This window comes from Trachemys scripta, chromosome 22 (genome assembly GCF_013100865.1).
Source record: "Trachemys scripta elegans isolate TJP31775 chromosome 22, CAS_Tse_1.0, whole genome shotgun sequence".
In the NCBI taxonomy this organism is placed as follows: domain Eukaryota; kingdom Metazoa; phylum Chordata; order Testudines; family Emydidae; genus Trachemys; species Trachemys scripta.
The window spans coordinates 12,905,830-12,923,433 of record NC_048319.1 but is presented as its reverse complement, the minus strand read 5'-3'; the positions used below and the strand labels follow the sequence as shown (position 1 = coordinate 12,923,433).

The window sequence follows — 17,604 nt, the reverse complement described above, 5'->3', positions numbered from 1 at the left end:
GTTCCTAAGTTGCCTGCTCTGCTCTGTTGTGTACACCCGGCTGACCCGCGTTGGCCCGTGAGGGCCGGGGGTGTGATCTGGGTCTCTGCTTGGAGGGTGTAGAGGACACCTGGCCCTTTGCTGGGGGGGCTGTCGAGTGGAAGCTGCTCTCTCATTGTCTCCTTTCTTGTACTTCCATCGCAGTCGTATCTGAGCTCTTCACACCCACAGCACTGCTGTGAAACCAGGCCCTGCTCCCCACACCCTCCCCATTGTACAGATGGGGCCCGGAGAGGCTGTCTCTACACTGCATGCTAAGGCTGGGCTCTGACTCCGGTTTAAGCCCAAGCTCCCTCTTCCATCCATGCAAATCATTCTGACTCTGGTCAGCAAACACCCAGGATCTGCTGGGGGGGGGTCAGAGTCCGAGTCCTGCTGAGAATCAGGTCATTGTGCAGTGTGGACGCAGCTCAAGCCGCAGGTCTGTGCAGTGTGGGTGTGTTTGCACGGCTGTCAGACCTGGGCCCTGCAATGATAAACCCAGGTTTACAATGTAGTGTGGATGCTTACACCAGGACTTGGAGACAGCGAGTCCACAAGCCTGGGACCCACATGCCCTGGTTTACAATGCAGTGTAAACGCACCCCTAGTGACTTGCCCATGGTTACCCAGTGAGCCTGTGGCAGAGAAAAGAATCAAACCCAAATTACCAGAGTCCAATGCTAGTGCACTCCCTGGTGGGACACCTTTCCCCAGCTCACACCACAGTCACCAGCTAGCAGGAGAGGCTGGGAAACAGGGCAGTGTGTAGGCTGAGCCAGGAGTCCCACAGTGGCTGCTTTCTCTCCATAACCTGCTGTGACGAAGTGGGACAATTCTTAATGTTTCCTCTGAATATTGTAGGGGTGCCTCAGTTTCCCCTAGGCATTTCTTAAGTCTCTAGGTGCTGGGATAAAGGCCAGTGTGCATAAATGGCCGACACTCTGTCTCCTGGCAACTAATGGCCGGGGCCCTTTTCCCCTCCTCCCTCCCCTCCTCCCCCCGCAAAGGGATAGCTAAAGGTGTTGGAGAACAAAGGAATCAGGTGACCTCCTGGCCTGGGAAAGGAAAAAGCCCAGAGGAGGAGGGGCTGGAGGGCGTTTCAGTCTGGAGCTGGCTGGGGACAGGGAGTGAGTGCAGATGTGGGTGTCTGGCTCATTACCCCCCCCCCCCAAATGGACCCGGCTGAGGGGTCCTGTTCTCTGTACCTACAAGCTCTGTTTTAGACCGTGTTCCTGTCAGCCAACCAGTAAAACAGAGGTTTAATAGATAAGAGTCACATCTGGCTGCGAAGTTGGGGTGCAGGACCCTCTGGCTTCCCCAGGACCCCACCTGAGTGGACTCGCTGTGGGAAGCGCACGGAGGGGCATATGCTGAATGCTGCAAGGTCAGACCCAGGAAGGTGAAGCCGTGTGAGCTTCTTGCCCTGAAGACAGTCTGCTCCATGGGAGAGGAGGCTCCCCAGAGTCCTGCCTGGCTTTGTGGGGAGCAGTTCCAGAGCATCGCCCGGGGACTCCGTGACACCAGCCTGTCGAGCAGCCCGTCTCTGCCTTTGGCCCTAGCACCTTGAATGGTGCACGCCAGTTCCATGGCTGGCTCCCTAGGGCACATCCTGCCCTCCATTCATGCCCAGCTCTCTCGCTGATCTGTGTGCCCCAAGGGCCTTTGTTTCCTAGGCTGCTGGAAAGGGGAGCTCCCCCCCCCCCCCCCGCATTTGCAGCTCTCCTGAGATGCTGTCACAGCTCCAGGTTCCAGACATCTGGAAGTGTCCCTCAAGGAGCGTCTGGGCCTGTTGGGTCGTGGAGCTCCCTGCCTGTGTTCGGAAAGGCCAGAGCTGGAGCAGCTGGGCACGAATGATGCCTATGCGGGACTTCCTGGGCAGGGACTATTCCTGTCCGGGGGAGCCTGTACCTGCTCTGGCCTGGACGCACTGTTGTGTTTACCGGCAGCTCTCGGGGCAGCTGTGTCAGGGGCAGCTGTGGTTGGAAGGAGCGAATGTCTGCTGCCAGCGCACCCTGAGACACGGTCTTCCTCTGCCGTCGGGATTCATAATGGGCAGTGTGGGCCAGGGTAGTGCCCCAGACTGAGACTTGGGAGAGCAGGTTTTGCCCCTGGCTCTGCCACTGACCTGCTTGGTGACCTTGGGCAAGTCCTTTCCCTTCTAGCTGCCTCAGTTTCCCCTCCCACCCATTGTCAGTCTGGTCTGTTTAGAGTGTGAGCTCTCTGAGGCAAGGACTGTCTTCCTCTGTGCTTGTGCAGCACCTCACCCAAGGGGGCGGTGATCTGTGCTGGTGTCGCTGTCACACCCCCACGATCCATCCTCTGATAATCTGGCTCTAGAGCCAGGCAGTGTGGAAACTGTCCCCCCCCCCCCCCCCCCCCGGAGTACCTGAGGCTCTGCAGCCCGATCCAGAGGCCAGTGTGAGGACTCCTGTGGACTCGGTGGGTTTTGGATCAGCCCCTGGAAGAGGTGGCGGGAGGTAACTGCGCAACCAAACCTCCTTGGCTGCTATTAATGGAGAATTTGACCCATGCGAAGCACTTGCTGCTCATCCCTGTGCCCTGCCCTATGTAGCATCTGGCTACTGACATGGAGCAGAACTGGGGGCTTGAGCCCTGTCATCTCAACTGCCCCCAAACATGGTTTAGGTTTGGGCCCATCTCTAAATTAAACCCTTGTGAATTGCAGACAACCCTCAGCCGCGAACTGTCTGATGAAACCTTCTGAGAGCCCTTTTATCTCCAGATGACAGGAACCTCTTTCATCTTGTGTCTTGTGCAAGGCCGTTATTCACGTGAACCTGTTATGAGGACACGTTGGGGAACAGACCTTCCTGGGGCTGCTGGCTTGAGCTGCAGGAGTCCAGGAGCTGCCGATGGCCCAGATGAAAAGCACGGTGGGCCTGAATCCTTTCGTGCCATTGCAGTTCTGCCCAGCACTGGGGGCTGCATTGAGACACAGCCCCCATTGATGTCCCCACTCAAGGGCAGTGTACAGCCCCAATCTTGGTCTTTGAGTTCAGGCTTTTGATCCTGGAATAAGGGGATGCTTTCAAGCTTGGGCAGAGCTAATCTGTTGTGAAAGGCGTATCAAAATCCACTCAAAGCTTGTGGGTCCTGTCCTGAGGCCAACTTCCTACCAATTCCACAAAGACTGATCTCTGTGTGCTCCGGGATGGACAGCCGAGGCGCGTAGCGTGGAGCTGATCACAGATGGGTAAATGTATGGGGGGCAGAGGTCTGGCTTAGGCTAGGAAATCTGCCCATTGGCAACGACGGTTGCAGTGAAATGTGCCTCCAGACCATGTTAGGAGGCCACGCCTAGCGCCAGCTGCAGTGAACCTGTTGTTGGCAGCAGGTAACTTGTCTAAGGCGGACCAGGCCCGCAAGGAGCGAGGGAAGAACAAGTCTAGCACTGCACTAACTATGGGGTCATGATATTGGTTGCAAAATACGAGTGATTTCTCCCCCTCCCCCCCATCGCAAGTGGGTTCCTCTTCCAGTTAATGAGTCAGTTCAGGGGGGGAACTGTGCCATCCGGGGTGATGGGGGAATAGGTGATGCCATGGAGGGGAGAGGATCTCATGGTTAAAGAGTTGAACTGGGACTCATGAGATTTGGGTGGATTCCCCAGCTCTGCCCCCCCCCCTTCCTGAGTCATTTCGTCCTCACTGAGCCTTGGTTCCCCATTTTACAAGGGGCAGGGGGGGAGTGTTCCCTTAGAAATCATAGAATATCAGGATTGGAAGGGACCTCAGGAGGTCATTTAGTCCAACCCCCTGTTCAACGGAGGACCAACACCAACTAAATCATCCCAGCCAGGGCTTTGTCAAGCCGGGCCTTAAAAACCTCCAAGGACGGAGATTCCACCACCTCCCTAGGGAACCCTTTGTCTTGGGGCTGGTGTATGTGAGAGCTGACCTGGTTTAATTTAAGGGGAAATTAACCCCCCAGCCCCAGTGTGGATGCCCTGGCTCCGGTGTAAGAGGCTAAAGGAAAATATCTCCGAGTTGAACAGGTTTATGTTAAAGTGAAACGAGCTCCCCTTGCGCTGACGAGCATCCCCACGGGGGTGGGGGTGGGGGTGGGCATGTGCTGCACTGACTTAGCATGTGCCAACACTACAGTGTTTCAGCTGCACAGCTGGGCGCTGCAGCTCGGCCACTGTGGTATAGACGTGCTACAGCGGCAGAAGGGGGTTTCGATGCAGTAGTCGATCCACCCCCTCGAGGCGGCAGCTGGGCCGACACCAGGTCTTAGTTCAGTTTAACGACACCTCGGGTGGGATTTTCACACCCCTGAGTGTCTTAGTTGGGTTGACCTAAGTTTCAGCTATAGGGTCTAAGGCAGTGGTTCCCAAACTTTAACAACCTGTGAACCCCTTTCACCAAAATGTCCAGTCTCGCGAACCCCCTCCTAAAAAAGAATATTTCCAGGGATTTTCTCCTTTACCGGAGTATAAATGATAAAAGCAGTGATCTTGGAAATATAAAATTTGTTTTTATGACATGCTTATTACACACTATTATTAATTATTTATCATTACAGTACTTTTGTTACATTATGAAAATGGCAACACTCTTCCAAGATCTCGCTTTTGTAGCTTGTATCACTTTGGATAAACCTCTTATAAGACAAGGCGCCTATGTTTCATCAAGGAGTATCAGATGTGAAACAGCATCAAGGTATCTAAGAAGCCAACTCAAAGCATTCCTCTTATACAAGCATTCGGGTCTTGAGCAGTTCAAGCAAACAATGCACGTTACAACAAAGCTTAAAGTTGTTCTTCATAATCCTTTTAAAAACAATACTAGCTGCCTATTTAATTTTAAAAACAGCAAAAAATATCCCCCTCCCTTTCCATTTCTTATAAAGAGTCTTGACGTTTAAATCTTCTCAATGTGATAGATCTGCTTAGCTCTTGGAAGTCCAGGGGCTCCGGGCTGCTCGTCCCATGCTGCCCGGGGTCCCTAGGGACAGCTCTGTCCGCCATTAGAGAATTTTTTCCCGAGAACCCCGTAACATTTCGCGAACCCCAGTTTGGGAACCACTGGTCTAAGGGTTTGTCTACACGTGGCATTAATCAGGAATGGCTAATCTGCTTTCCATTCCTATCCTGCCTTGATCTGGATTAGTTTTCATGTGTAGACAAGCCCTGAGTGGGTTCAGATTCACACTGGTAGCCTGAACTGGTGCCACTTTCCTGTTTAGACAAGGCCTGAGATTGTTGGGCCTGCAGGGCAGGGACTTGCGCCAAGGGTCTGCAGCGCCTGGTGCAACAGGGCCTTTATCTGCCCCTTATCTGGGGCAGACCCATGCTGATGGCGGAAGAGATTGCGCCAGCTGCGGTGCCCGCGAGCGACATAGCTGGTTTCCGTGGCTGGGAAGGAGCGTCTCTGCGCGCTCCGGGATGCGTGTTAGGCAGCAGGCCACGCGTGAAGGGCTGTGGCCCAGTGCTAGGGACTTGAAGCTGGAAGGCACTTTTGGCTCTGATGCGTACGCTGACAGAGAGGGGGAACAGGAGCTGCGGGGAGCGTCTCTGGTTTCGCTCTGACTCCACCTGGAATTGGTTTCTGGCCCTGCTGGGCTTTTTAGGAAACTGAAACCACCGCGGGGTGTGGAGAAAGCAGCTGGGCAGAACGGTGACGCTGGGCTGGGCTGGGCTGGGACGCGGGGGGCCGGCGTGCAGACTCGCGATGAGGTTCCTAGGCCTGCTGGGCCATCGGTGCCTCTGATGCGCTGATCTTGGGCCCCGGCGAATGCGCAAGGGCGCGGCTTGTGCTGCCTTCTGGCTTCCCTGTTCTCAGCATGGTCGTTTTCCTCCGGCCAAGGGATGGAGGCTCTCGGCCCGCTCCAGCAGCGGAAGGAAATGGCCCGTTAGCCACACTGTGCTGTCTCTCCTGGCCAGCCCTTTCTCGCCCTTTGCCGTCTCCTGGGGATGGTGTATGTGCCCTTGTCCCTCCTATCGCTGGCTGCTCACCGGTAGCAAAGCCTGCTCTGGGGGGGTGGGCTGGGGCATGCGGAGGGGGGGGCCGTGGGCGAGTCACAGGGGGATGAGCAGGACTGGGTTGATGGGTGACCAGCCCTCAACTACCACCAGATGCTGAGGGGTCAGACCCCAAACCTTGTGGGCTTCTCTGGCCAGTGAAGGCCACAGGCCTTCCCGAGGGGATGGGGGGCGTTCTCCAAAATCCCCTCTAGTGCAGTGCCTGTGAAGGACGGGCTGGAGCCAGCGCCCTGCGGGGCGGGGGAATAACCAGCCAGTGGGTCTGTTCAGCGACGAACGTTCAGCTGTCGCGTTGTGCTAGGAATGGCAAAGCCCCAAGCAATCCGGGGCTCAGGTGTGCAGACAGCAGCCGTCTGGGCTAAGCACCAGTCTCGCCTCACTAGACCCAGGTGGGGCCGTGTCTGTGCCCCCTCGTGTGACCCATGCCGCTGGGGTAACGGCGCTTGCTTGGATTGGAGCCAGGCGGCGGGCGGAGCTGCGTTGGGTTGTAGACCGGCTCTCCCGGACCCTTTTCCCCTGCCCCTGGCGGCTGGCTCTGCCAACTCTCCGGATTGGAGAATCCCCCTGAGTCCTTGCTGGCCCGGGCAGCATTGCGAGGACCAGACGCTGCTCTAGGGCTGCCCAGCTCTATGGGGCAGAGTCCAGCACTCTACAGCCATGGGGCTGGCTCCTCAGTCCTCAGGGCAAGTCTCTGGCTGAGATCTGCGTTGTTCCGGCGTCGGCGGCTCACTGTGCCTGCGCCCTAAGGAGCACGGTCCCGTGTTTGGATCAGGGCCTGGCATCGTAGCTCCTGGGTACTACACAGACTGTCTGACTCTGGGGCTGGGCGTGGCTCTGCCCTCTCCCCCCCCCCCCCCCGGGTTGAAGGGCATAACAATGGGCATAACAATGAACCTTGCTGGGGCTGGACAGCATCCCGGTGCAGAACTGGCCGGCAGTGCTGACTGTGCGAGCTTCCAACTGCTGAGTTTCAGTAATTTGGACTAGGCGCTTGGCTCTGGCCTGCGAGTAGCTGCTGTGGTAGCAGGAGGCCGGGCGGGCACCCCCGAGGCAGCCTGGCCGGAGACAGGAGCCCCACCAGAGTAAGCTTGGGAGTCCCTGGGGAGAGGGACTTGCTGGCTGCCTGGGCAGAGGGCTGCCGGCTCCGAGTACCCACGGAGCAGGAGCGGGAAGACGAGAGGAGTTGGCTTTACAGGCCAGTGCGTTGCAGACACTCTGCCCATGGCATAGATCCCTGCTGTGCGCCGTGGGGTGCCCAAGAAACTTGGGACTGGTGTCTCTCCCCCCACCTCCTGGCCTCGTGTCCAGCCGGGCCCAGCGCTAACTCCTGTCTCTTGCCTCCCCAGGGACTGTCTGCGTCCTGCTGTCCTTCCCCTTCATATTCAATCCCTGCCTGGGCTGCACGGAGGCCACGCCCCAGTGGGTCGCGCTCATCTACTTCATCCCCTTCATAGTCATCTTCCAGTTCGGCTGGGCAGCCACCCAGATCTCCCACCTGTCACTCATCCCTGAGCTGGTGACCACCGACCACGAGAAAGTGGAGCTCACAGCGCTCAGGTAACCAGCCAAGGGTGCTGGCAGGCCTCGAACCAGGGGCTTGGTGACAACAGCACAGGCTGCTTCTCCTGCAGCTAAAGGCGCAGCACCATCAGCTGTGAGCCAGTAGTGGGCTGTTCTCCCCACTTAGTGTGGGTGACTTTCCGACCGCCCCCTCTGTTACCAGCACCGCTCGAATAGCGTAGGGGGGAGCGTGTCTGATCTCAGCAGCCAGAGCAGATGGGGCACATACACACCCCGCCCCGAGGTAGCAGTGCGGCGAAGCCTGGGTGGAGGTGTTGGTCCTGGAGCCTCCCTTGGAGAGCTGCGTGTGAGGACCCGAGATCTCCGCAGACAGCTGTGCCGTGTGAATGGCCCGGCTGGGGGTGCCACTCGCTGTCATGCTGCACTGCACGCCTGCCTGGCTGCATAGGGACCAGGGTGGTCGCTACCTCTCTGTAGGCACCCCACCCCCGGCACGTGCACCCCCCCTCTCCTGAGCCTGGATCCTGCTGCTCACTGGGACTGAGACCCCCCCCAGGGACTCGTCTCCTGAGCGAGGCCAAGGGCTGCGTCCGGCCTCTGAACAGTGCTGGGGTGCACCGGGGGGCCAAGCTCCTGCCCCCTGCCAGGCCCAAGGAGCCTACGTGCCGCTTGTAGCCGTGTCCATGGTCTCCGCTTGGTGTAGAGAAGCCCCCGAGCACCTGCACAAACCCGTATCCGGAGGGCGCCCAGAGCGACAGGCACGTTGTAAACAACCCCCCACACACACCTCGGCTGGCAGCTGCAGGAGAGGACGGCGGGACGGATGGCTCCGTTTCAAACACCGAGACACCTGTCAAATCTCCCCCGCCTCCCTGGCCTGGCTAGAGGGGCTGGCGGAGGAGCGTGGGGGTGGCTGGGTCTGGGGTCCTGGTTGTGATTCTAGCTGGAGGGGCGGGGGGGCTGTACTCAGCGAGAAGAGTCAGTCGCTCACATCATGCACCAGCGAGTGGCTGTGCAGGTGAACAGGGCCTGGGGCTGCCCCCCCCCCAGCAAACCCCGGAGGGGGGGAAATGGCCCCATGGCTTCACAGGTGGAGCGTTACGGGCCCCTCCAGCCTGCGCGGTGCGGAGTCAGCATGTGGGGAAGCGTCTCTTATCAGCAGGCGAGCGGCAAACAGGCCCGGTTATCTGCCATCAGCGGGCGGAAGTCCCCTCCGCACTGGGTCTGCACCCAGCAGATAACTCTCCACAGGAAGGATGTGGAGCCACGCTGGGGCTGCGGGAGGCTTCGCTGCCTCTCTGAGAAGCTGCCGTCCGTCAAACCGTCTGTCCCGTGCAGCCTCGCAGCTCCCTGCTGCAGGACAGCCCCCGGGTCGCCTGTTAGACCACGCACCGGGGCAGGGCTGGGCGGTCCCGTGGGGCAGAGGAGAGCCTGGGCTCGGCTGTCATGGATCTAAAGGGGGGTTGGGACCGCGGCTGCTGGACAGGGACCCTGTGCGGGGTCTAGCTCCTGGCATGCCCTGCCCAGCGTCACCACTGGGGTCTGCGTCCCAGGAGCGCCTCCGGGTGTCTGGGGATTCTGTTCTCTGTGCAGCGTAATCCCAACTGCACCGGCCAGTCTGGCTCCCTCCAGCAGGGGGCAGCACTGCTGGTCTGTGCAAATTCACCCCCGCGGGAGTGTTCACACTCAGTTCTCCTTCCCCCCCGCACCCCCCCCAAGGGCGGGTTTGTGCTGCGGACGTGCCTGACGCTGGCTGTGGAATGTGAGGGGGATGTGACCGGCTCAGGCTCCAGATCTTGTTCTGCACCACCATGCAGTGTTTCCCCCTCCCTCTCGCGCACGTGGGCACCCGGGCTGGGAGCGCCCCGTGACTCGCTGCCTCCTCTCCCCCAGGTACGCCTTCACCGTCGCGGCCAACATCACCGTGTACGGCGTGGCGTGGCTGCTCCTGCACTTCCAGCTCGGACACTCGGGGCCGACGGAGCAGCTGGGCAAGCCTGACATCCATATCTTCCGGGTGAGTGCGGCGGGGCCAAGTCCCGGGCAGCGCAGCTGTGATGGGGGAGAAGCTGTGAGGCAGCGCAGGGCTTATGGGGCAGTTGTGGGTCTCTCGGCAGAGACTGGGATCAAACCGGCCTTCCCCTCTCCAAGTGCCCCCCAACCACCCCCACCCCCTGGCTTCCTGAGGATTTGCTGAGTCTCTTTCCTGTCCCATCAGAACCTGTCCCTGATCGTGGTGGCGGTGGGCGCTGTGTTCTCACTCCTGTTCCACCTGGGCACCAAGGAGCGGCGCCACCCACAGGCCAGGCTGCTCGAGCCCGAGGAGCACACGCCGCTGCTGCAGAAGGGGCACAAAATCCCCCCGCGCCCACTGCTACTGTGGAAACACTGGCTGCAGGAGCCTGCCTTCTACCAGGTACGGGGTGTGCCCGGTGAGGGGGACAGGTGTGTGGGGAGCAGGGGGCCTCGCAAGCGATGGGCATAGCTGTGTGGCAGGCCTGGCAGCTGGATCTCTGTATCCACAGGTCAGGTGCGGCACAGGCAGGCACCTGATGCCCCCAGCCGTGCACCCTCGGACCCCTGCCTTGGCCGTGCCCTGCTGGGAGGGGAGGCCAGTCTCCAGGCTTGGCCTCCCAGTCATGCCAGCAGTGCTGGTGGCTTTTGCCATGGCCGCCCCCCCCCACCCCCCCCCCCCCCCCCCCCGGACACAGGAGCCCCCAGATAGCTACTGAGCACCGGCCCCTGCATTGTCCCCGCGGCTCAGCACCTGGTGCTGGGTCAGGAGCGTCCGGTGCCGGGTGTGATGGGCTGCCCGCCCCTCCGGGACCTGCCGGGGAGAGCGCGGGAGTGTGGCCAGCAGCTGTCTGCCCCTGCGGCTCTCTGGGGCTTTGCACAGCTGTGTGGCACCCAGGGCGTGTTGCTGGGCCTGGACTGTCGCCCTCTGGGGCTGGGGAGAAGCAGAGCTTTGGATGGCTCAACAGCGCCCCCTCAGGCCAAGGCAGGAACAGCACTGCCTCCCTAGTGGGTGCCAAGGAGAAGGGGTGCTGGAGGGTTTGAGCAGCAGCACAGGTGACCTGAGGGGAGAGAGACGCCCCACTCAGGACGCTCAGACCTGGCCACGTGTCCCTGCGCCCAGCCGGCCAGGCCTGTGGGCACCCCAGCGAGGCAGGTAATGACTCTAGATTCAAAGGGGCTCGTTATTGGGGGAGGGACACTTGTGCGGTAGGAGAGAAGCCCCCTTTGGTACAGGAACCTCTGTCTTCTGCCCCACAGCTTTCTACAGGGGCCTGCAGGACTGGCCTGTGCTGGCTCCTTGGCTCTGCATCCTGTAGCTGCGATGGCCCTGGTCCTCTGCCCGCCTGGGGGAGACATGGGCCATGAGCCTCAGGGTCTCCATTCCTTCCAGCACAAACCACTCAGAGCTGGGCTGGAGGGCAGGGGCGTGGCTGGCGTAATGGCTGGCGTGTCTCCCTCTAGGTGGCGATGCTGTACATGGCCACGCGGCTGATTGTCAACCTGTCCCAGACCTACATCGCCATGTACCTGACCAACTCGCTGATGCTGCCCAAGGTGAGTGAGCAGCAGGGGGCGCCAGTGGGCAGGTCCAGCCCAGCACGGGGCGTCACTTCACACCAGGCACCGGCTCGACCAGGACAATCCTGCGATGCCCATGGGGGGGTCCCTGTGTTGCTGGAGGGGCTGGGTTATAAGTGGGGAACCCCCTGGGTGGCTGGTGGAAGGCAGAATAGGGCAGGGGATCCCAGCAGTGGAGGGGGGGGGGGGCACAGACCCTTGGAACGTCTGTGAGCCAAGCACTCTGCTCTGTCTCTCTCCTCCCCAGAAATTCATCGCCACCATCCCCCTGGTGATGTACATCAGCGGCTTCCTCTCCTCCTTCCTCATGAAGCCCGTCAACAGGTGGATCGGCCGAAACGTGAGTAGCTTGCGGGAGAATGGGGGGCAGCGTCCCGCTGTAACCACGCACGTTTGGGCCTGCGGGGAGATGCCCGTCGGCAGGAGTGACCCAGGCACCTAGGAGGTGCCCTGAACAAACGGCTCATGCTGGGTGGGTGTGATGTGCCCTCTACCCTGGTGGCACCCCTGCCCTTTACGTGCTTTGCTGCTGTAGCCGCCAGCACGGGAGTCCCTCCCAGCCCCGTCTGGGTGCTGCAGCCGGCCATGCCTTGGCTCTCCCCACCCTGGGAGCACCACACGCTGCCGGCCCCAGCTTCCCCCCAGCAGGGCGTGTCCGGCGCTGCCCCGCCCGCCCCGGACAACACAAACTTATCTAGAGCCTGTTGCTTTATGACTAGAAACGCTAGCCCATAACTTCCCCCAAGTGGAGTTTCCCAGCCACGTCTGCTCAAACACGCTCTATTAGCTAAAGCAACACCCCCCGTTTGTTACCGACCGCGAGACTTTCAGTGAGTACGAAAAGCCAGAAATGGTTACAAGGAAAACAAAGCCGAAGCAAGGCACCAGCTACGCTTACCAAACTAGGCTAAATGCCAGGCAAAGTCTTTCTCCCCACGTGCTCTCAACAGCCTTCCTGGTCAAACTCCTCGGGCCAGGAGCCCGTCTTCTGTTCACTGGCTGCTTCCTTTGTTCCTTCTGGTGCAGCGAATCGATGGGGAGGGAGGTTGTGGGGGGCTTGTCCCTCCTTTGATAGCCCCCTTGGAAAACGTTTCCAGCTGACCATCAGAGGGGTGAAATATTGGAACGGCCTTCCGAGGGAAACGGTGGGGGCGACAGACCTGTCTGGTTTTAAGATTAAGTTGGATAAGTTTATGGAGGGAATGGTTTAATGATAAAACATAGTAGCCAAGGAAAACCAAGCAATGGTACATGAACAGCATAATGGCCAACAAGGGTCAGGCTGGAGACTCTTGCCTATATGCTCGGGGTATTACTGATCGCCATATTTGGGGTCGGGAAGGAATTTTCCTCCAGGGTAGATTGGCTGAGCCTCTGGAGGTTTTTCGCCTTCCTCCGCAGCATGGGGCAGGGATCACTAGCAGGAGGGTCTCAGCCGATTGAAGTCACTAAAACACAGGATTGGGGACTTCAACGGTAGAGTCCAGGGAAGGGTCTTGCGGCCTGCAGCATGCAGGGGGTCAGACCAGATGATCATAATGGTCCCTTCTGACCTTAATGTCTATGAGTCTATGAGACATTCAGGAGACAGAGTCCACAGGAAAGGCTGGTAGCGCTTGACCTTCCTTGGTCTCCCTTTCCTGCGTGGTGACTCTGCTGTGCATTTAAGAGGGGATTATGGGGTGCAGTCTGTCACGGGGGGGTGGGCTCAGCTCCTTGGAAGGGGCTGCTCGATGCACCGTCGGCATCCAAATCCGCTATTGGGCCGTGCAGAGCAGGGGTCAGAGTCCCAGAGGAGAGGGGCCTGATCCTGAACCTGCAGCTCCCCTGGATCCCAGATTGAGGTGCACGCTCGGCTCTCCAGAAAATCAGCCCCCGATGGTGTAAATTCCCCCGTCCTCTCCAGTGTCCCGTCTAAACTACTTGCCCTCCCTTGTCTGGCCACCTCTCCTGCTCCCCACACAGCTCCGTGCACGGACCCCAGCCCTGTTCCAGGCCTGCCACAACCACCCACAGACAAGGAATTCGTCCGCTAATAAGAGATGGAGTTTTAGCTTAAATATCAACTCTCCCTCCCTGGCTGTCCTCTTCACATCAGCACTGCCCTCTGCCTCCCTGTCGAACTGGGGGGCGGGAGGTGCTGCTGCACTACGAACAGGGTCATGTCACTGTGACCTGTTGGGGTGCCCGCTGCTCGGTTCTGGTCGCCCCACTTCGGAAAGGCGTTCAGAGCCGGGCAGGGAGGAAGTCCGGGAATACTCTTATTTACCCTTCCGGCTGCAAGAACAAGGGAAACCGTGGCGCGTTCAGAACCAATGGTGTCCTGTGCAGGAATCTCGTGGCACTAACAATTACGGCAGAACTATCCTGCCTTTGGACCTTGAAAATACGATCCCCTTAGCCAAGTACCCAAACGGCCTCTGAACCTGGCCACGCAGCTCTGCCAAAACACCTTGATCTGGCCCACAGCCCCCTGCTCCTCCCACCCCACCCCCAACAGCACTTCTGACCCCTAGCATAGAGCTGGAGGGTGATCATAGAGCCATGGGGTTAGGAGGGACCGCAAGGGTCATCTAGTCCAGGGGTTCTCAACGTGTAACCATGGGGGTACGCAGGGGTTTTCCAGGGCATACATCAACTCAGCCAGAGATTTGCCTAGTTTTACACCAGGCTACAGAAAAAGCACCAGCCAAGTCAGAACAAACTAACATTTCATACAGACAAAACGAGAAAAGAGGCAGTTTTCCAGTAGCCGTGTGGCTGAGACTCTCGTATTTTTATGGCTGATTTTGTGAGCAAGTCGTGTTGAAGTGAGGTGAGACTTGGGGGTACATGAGACATCCGCCTCCTGCAAGGGGGGCAGTCGTCTGGAAAGGTCGAGAGCCCCTGACCTAGTCTAACCCCTGCCAAGAGGCAGGATTTGCTGTGACTGCACCATCCAAGGCAAATGGCTCCAGCCTCCTTTCGAAAACCTCCAGTGAAGGGGCTTCCACAACTCCCGAGGCAGGTCTGGTCCGTTGTCCTACTGTTCTTACTGAGATTTAATCTAAATCTGCTCCGCTGTCGTTGGAACCCACTGCCTCTTGTCCTGCCCTGTGTGGCGCAAGAGAAGAACGTTTCTCCATCTTTCTTATGGCAGCCTGTCAAGTATTTGAAGATCGCTACCATGTCCCCCCTCAATCTCCTCTTTTTCCAAACTAACCCACCCCCTTCCTTCAGCCTTTGCTCGTCTGGCTGCATTCCAGCCCTTTGATCGTCCTTGTCGCTCGCCTTTGTATCTTTTCCAGTTTCTCTGCATCCTTCCTATACATGAACCTATGTACTGCAGCTCTGGGGAGTCCTGGGTTTAATGAGTGTTTCTCCCCTCCCCACTTCTCTCCCTGCCCTTTGCCTCCGAGCAGCTGACCTACTTCATGGGGTTACTCATTATCCTGGCCTTCGCCTCCTGGGTGGCCCTGGACAGCCGGTTGGGAGCGGAGGTTTATGGAGCAGCTGTGCTGCTCGGGGCTGGCTCGGCCACCATCTTGGTCACATCCCTCTCCATGACGGCTGACCTCATTGGGAGCAACACGGTAGGTTCCTGCGGGGGCGAGTGATAGGATGGGTGCAGCCGCTGCCCAGCTAGTGCCCCTGGGGGTAGAGCAGTGGGTACCACCTCCCCTTTGCCGGGCCCGGCAGGGGTCACTGAACAGGGCTGCCTTCCTTCAGCACAGCGTAGTCCAGCACAGGCGTCCCAGGCTCTCTGGGTTTGTGGGGCCGTCGCCCTTCCTGGGTTTCTGAAGGGGCTTTAGAGAGCCTGGGGGTCTGTACAGAACGGGGCGCTGGCCCTGGTACCAGACGGGAATTAGCTTCTGCTGCAGGAGCGAGTTTGCCCACAAGAGGGCACGAGACTCCCTGATTCTGTACCTGGCTGATCCGAGCTGCGCCCGCCCTGAGTTGGGTGAGCGAGGACTAGGGGGTCCCAGCGTGCGTCTGCAGGGAGCCCGGGGCGGCTGCGGGAGATGCCAGAGGAGGCAGAGACGTGGGTGGGTCGAGCCCTGGGGTGTGGAATGAGGCTGATGCTGTTCGTTTCCCTGCAGCACAGCGGAGCTTTCGTCTATGGGGCCATGAGCTTCACGGACAAAGTGGCCAACGGGGTGGCGGTGATGGCCATCCAGAACCTGCACCCCTGCCCGTAAGTGTCGCGGCTGGCCTGGGACGTGGGCCTGGGGCTGCTGGAGAAGACCCCTGCGGCAGGCACCGCTGTTCCCCTCTGGCAGCAAACCAGTCACCCAGTCCAGAGCATCTACCAGCCCTTCCCCTCGCCCCATGGGAGACCCCAAGACCTTCTAGCTCCCAGCACAGTCCCCCGTTGCTTGTGCTGAAGAGTTGCTCCCCTAGCTGCCGCCTGTCGTAGGCCAACCAGCGGGGGGATGCGGTACACTCTGGCGGTGCCTTACCACTGCATTGTGCCATCCCCAGAGCCAGCACGTGCCCCCTCCCAGCCCCACTGGGGGCAGCTGCCAGCCTGCCTTCCCCCTGCAGTGACTGTCCCCTCTCCGGTGCGTGCGTGGGGCTGGGGGAGCCGGGGTCTCTGCTGGAGCCTCACTTGTCCCTTTGCCTTCAGGACCCAGCTCTGCTGCGCCGGCTGCGTCGAGTTCTACCACTGGGTGATGGTGGTCGTCACCGGGGGTGTTGCTGTGGCCGCCATCGTGTGTCTGTGCTGCATTATGATCTGGCCAATCCGGGTCCGATTCCGTGAGTCCTGTGTCCTGGAGGAGGGGCTGGCAGCAGAGCGGGGGCTGGTTTGGGGGGGGGGGGAGGCGCGTCTGTCTTCAGATCCTGCTGGCTGTGGGGGGGCGTTCTCTGCTACCCCAGTCCCAGCAGGGGGGCTGTATGAAGGCTGGCTGTGGGGAAGCTCACAGCAACTCCAGTTCCAGCCACTTCCACCAGGAGGTGCTGTAGGGGAGCCAGATAACCGCACCAGAGGCATTGAAATGGGCTAGAAAACCCGCTCTCCTCTGACATGGTGACTTACACAGAACCACTGGGGGTGAAATGAAGAGGGCTTAAGCTGAGGCACTGCTGAGCTGGGGGGCCAGGCCTGTTAGCAGATGCTCACCGCCCCCCCCCGCACCTCCCTCACCCTGCCGACTCAGCTCTAATGTGACTATGGGGCGCTGGATTTTGGGGGCCACTGCAGCTCCTTAGCTGAACACTGGGGGCGCTGCCCAGCCTCTGCTCCTGCTGCTCTCTGAGGTCTGGTCCCCACCTCCCTGAGCAGGGTAGTTATACCGACCTAACCCCCGTGTAGACAGCGCTGTCCATGGGAGAGCTGCTACCACCCCTCGGGGGCAGGGGGAGAGCTCTCTCCTGGCGGCTTGGAGCATCTTCGTTAACGTTTCAGCGTAGACGTACCCTCGCTCCTGTGAAGCTGGTGTCTCTTGGCCAAGACCTGGTGGGAGGCAGCGGGGCTAGTGGTCAGAGCACAGGGCTGGGCGCCAGGTGGCTGTGATCCGTGCTGGCGTGTAGCTGGCCTTGCCTGGGTGCTCTCCAGCGGGGCTGGCAGATGTGGGCTGAGACCTTTCAAAGCTGCCCAAGGGATTTGTGCACCCGCTGCCCTGAGGGTGAGCAGGGAATGAGGGTACGATTCTTGTAACCGCGTAAAATGCCACAGGCCCAGAGTGCTTCATGCTTCTCGACAGGGAGGGTGGCTGGGGCAGGACGTCTGCTCTGGCTCTGGAGAAAACATTGCCTCCTGTTAGTTATCCCCCCGCCCCCGGTGGAAGCCCCTGGGCCCCCTGGGTTAAGGTGGACACTAGTGGGCAGGCCCAGTCTAAGCTTGGGGCCACGGGATGCAGACGGGGGTCCTGTCAGTCAGCTGCTTAGTGCTTTTCTGCCCTATGTCCCATGCCTGGAGGGGGCACCTCAGGGCCTGGGGACCTGTTAACCCAAAGGCCAACCTGCTGCTGTTTCTCTCTGCTGCAGATGACGTCTCGGTGCTGCCGCTGGCAGGGGCAGGGCCGGGCGAGGCTGGGAGCACAGGGGAAAGGAGTCGAAGCAGCACCGTCAACTGAGCCGGGCGCTCGCACTCGGAACCGGGACCGCGCCACTTGCACTTTATACCGGGGATGCTCCAAGGGAAGGGAACTGATGCTGGGACCCGGGGCAGGGCCGGTGCTGAGGTCGTGCAGCAGGTCGGCCTGTTCCTTTGCATCTCCCTCCCGCCACTTTGCACGGACTTTCCTTCCCCCGTCACTGTGTAACGTCGCCCCCCTGCTGGCAGCGGGGGGAATCCCATGTCTTTGCACATGTCCAATCCTAGGACTTGCCGGGCGGCGGCATGAATCAGATCTGCCCCATGCACTGTGGGAAGGGGGCACTCAAGAACCTGTACGTTTTAACACGTGTTGTGCAATCTGTCTGTGAATAACACTTTTTTAAATGAGTGCCATCCTGAGTAAAGAGAGGACGTCTGAAGGACA

At 59.7% G+C, this 17,604-nt stretch overlaps 1 protein-coding gene across 1 annotated transcript in view; it reads left to right on the top strand.

Annotated features, from left to right (window-relative positions):
* MFSD12 (major facilitator superfamily domain containing 12) overlaps positions 1–17,604 on the top strand; it is a 22,514-nt gene extending 4,910 nt beyond the window's left edge. The window contains exons 2-10 of the mRNA XM_034755307.1: positions 7,372–7,582; positions 9,440–9,563; positions 9,765–9,962; positions 11,024–11,116; positions 11,388–11,480; positions 14,542–14,712; positions 15,220–15,314; positions 15,747–15,877; positions 17,108–17,604. Coding sequence (XP_034611198.1) covers positions 7,372–7,582; positions 9,440–9,563; positions 9,765–9,962; positions 11,024–11,116; positions 11,388–11,480; positions 14,542–14,712; positions 15,220–15,314; positions 15,747–15,877; positions 17,108–17,196 — 1,205 coding nt within the window. The 3' untranslated portion in view covers positions 17,197–17,604. The remainder of the gene's footprint in view (positions 1–7,371; positions 7,583–9,439; positions 9,564–9,764; positions 9,963–11,023; positions 11,117–11,387; positions 11,481–14,541; positions 14,713–15,219; positions 15,315–15,746; positions 15,878–17,107) is intronic.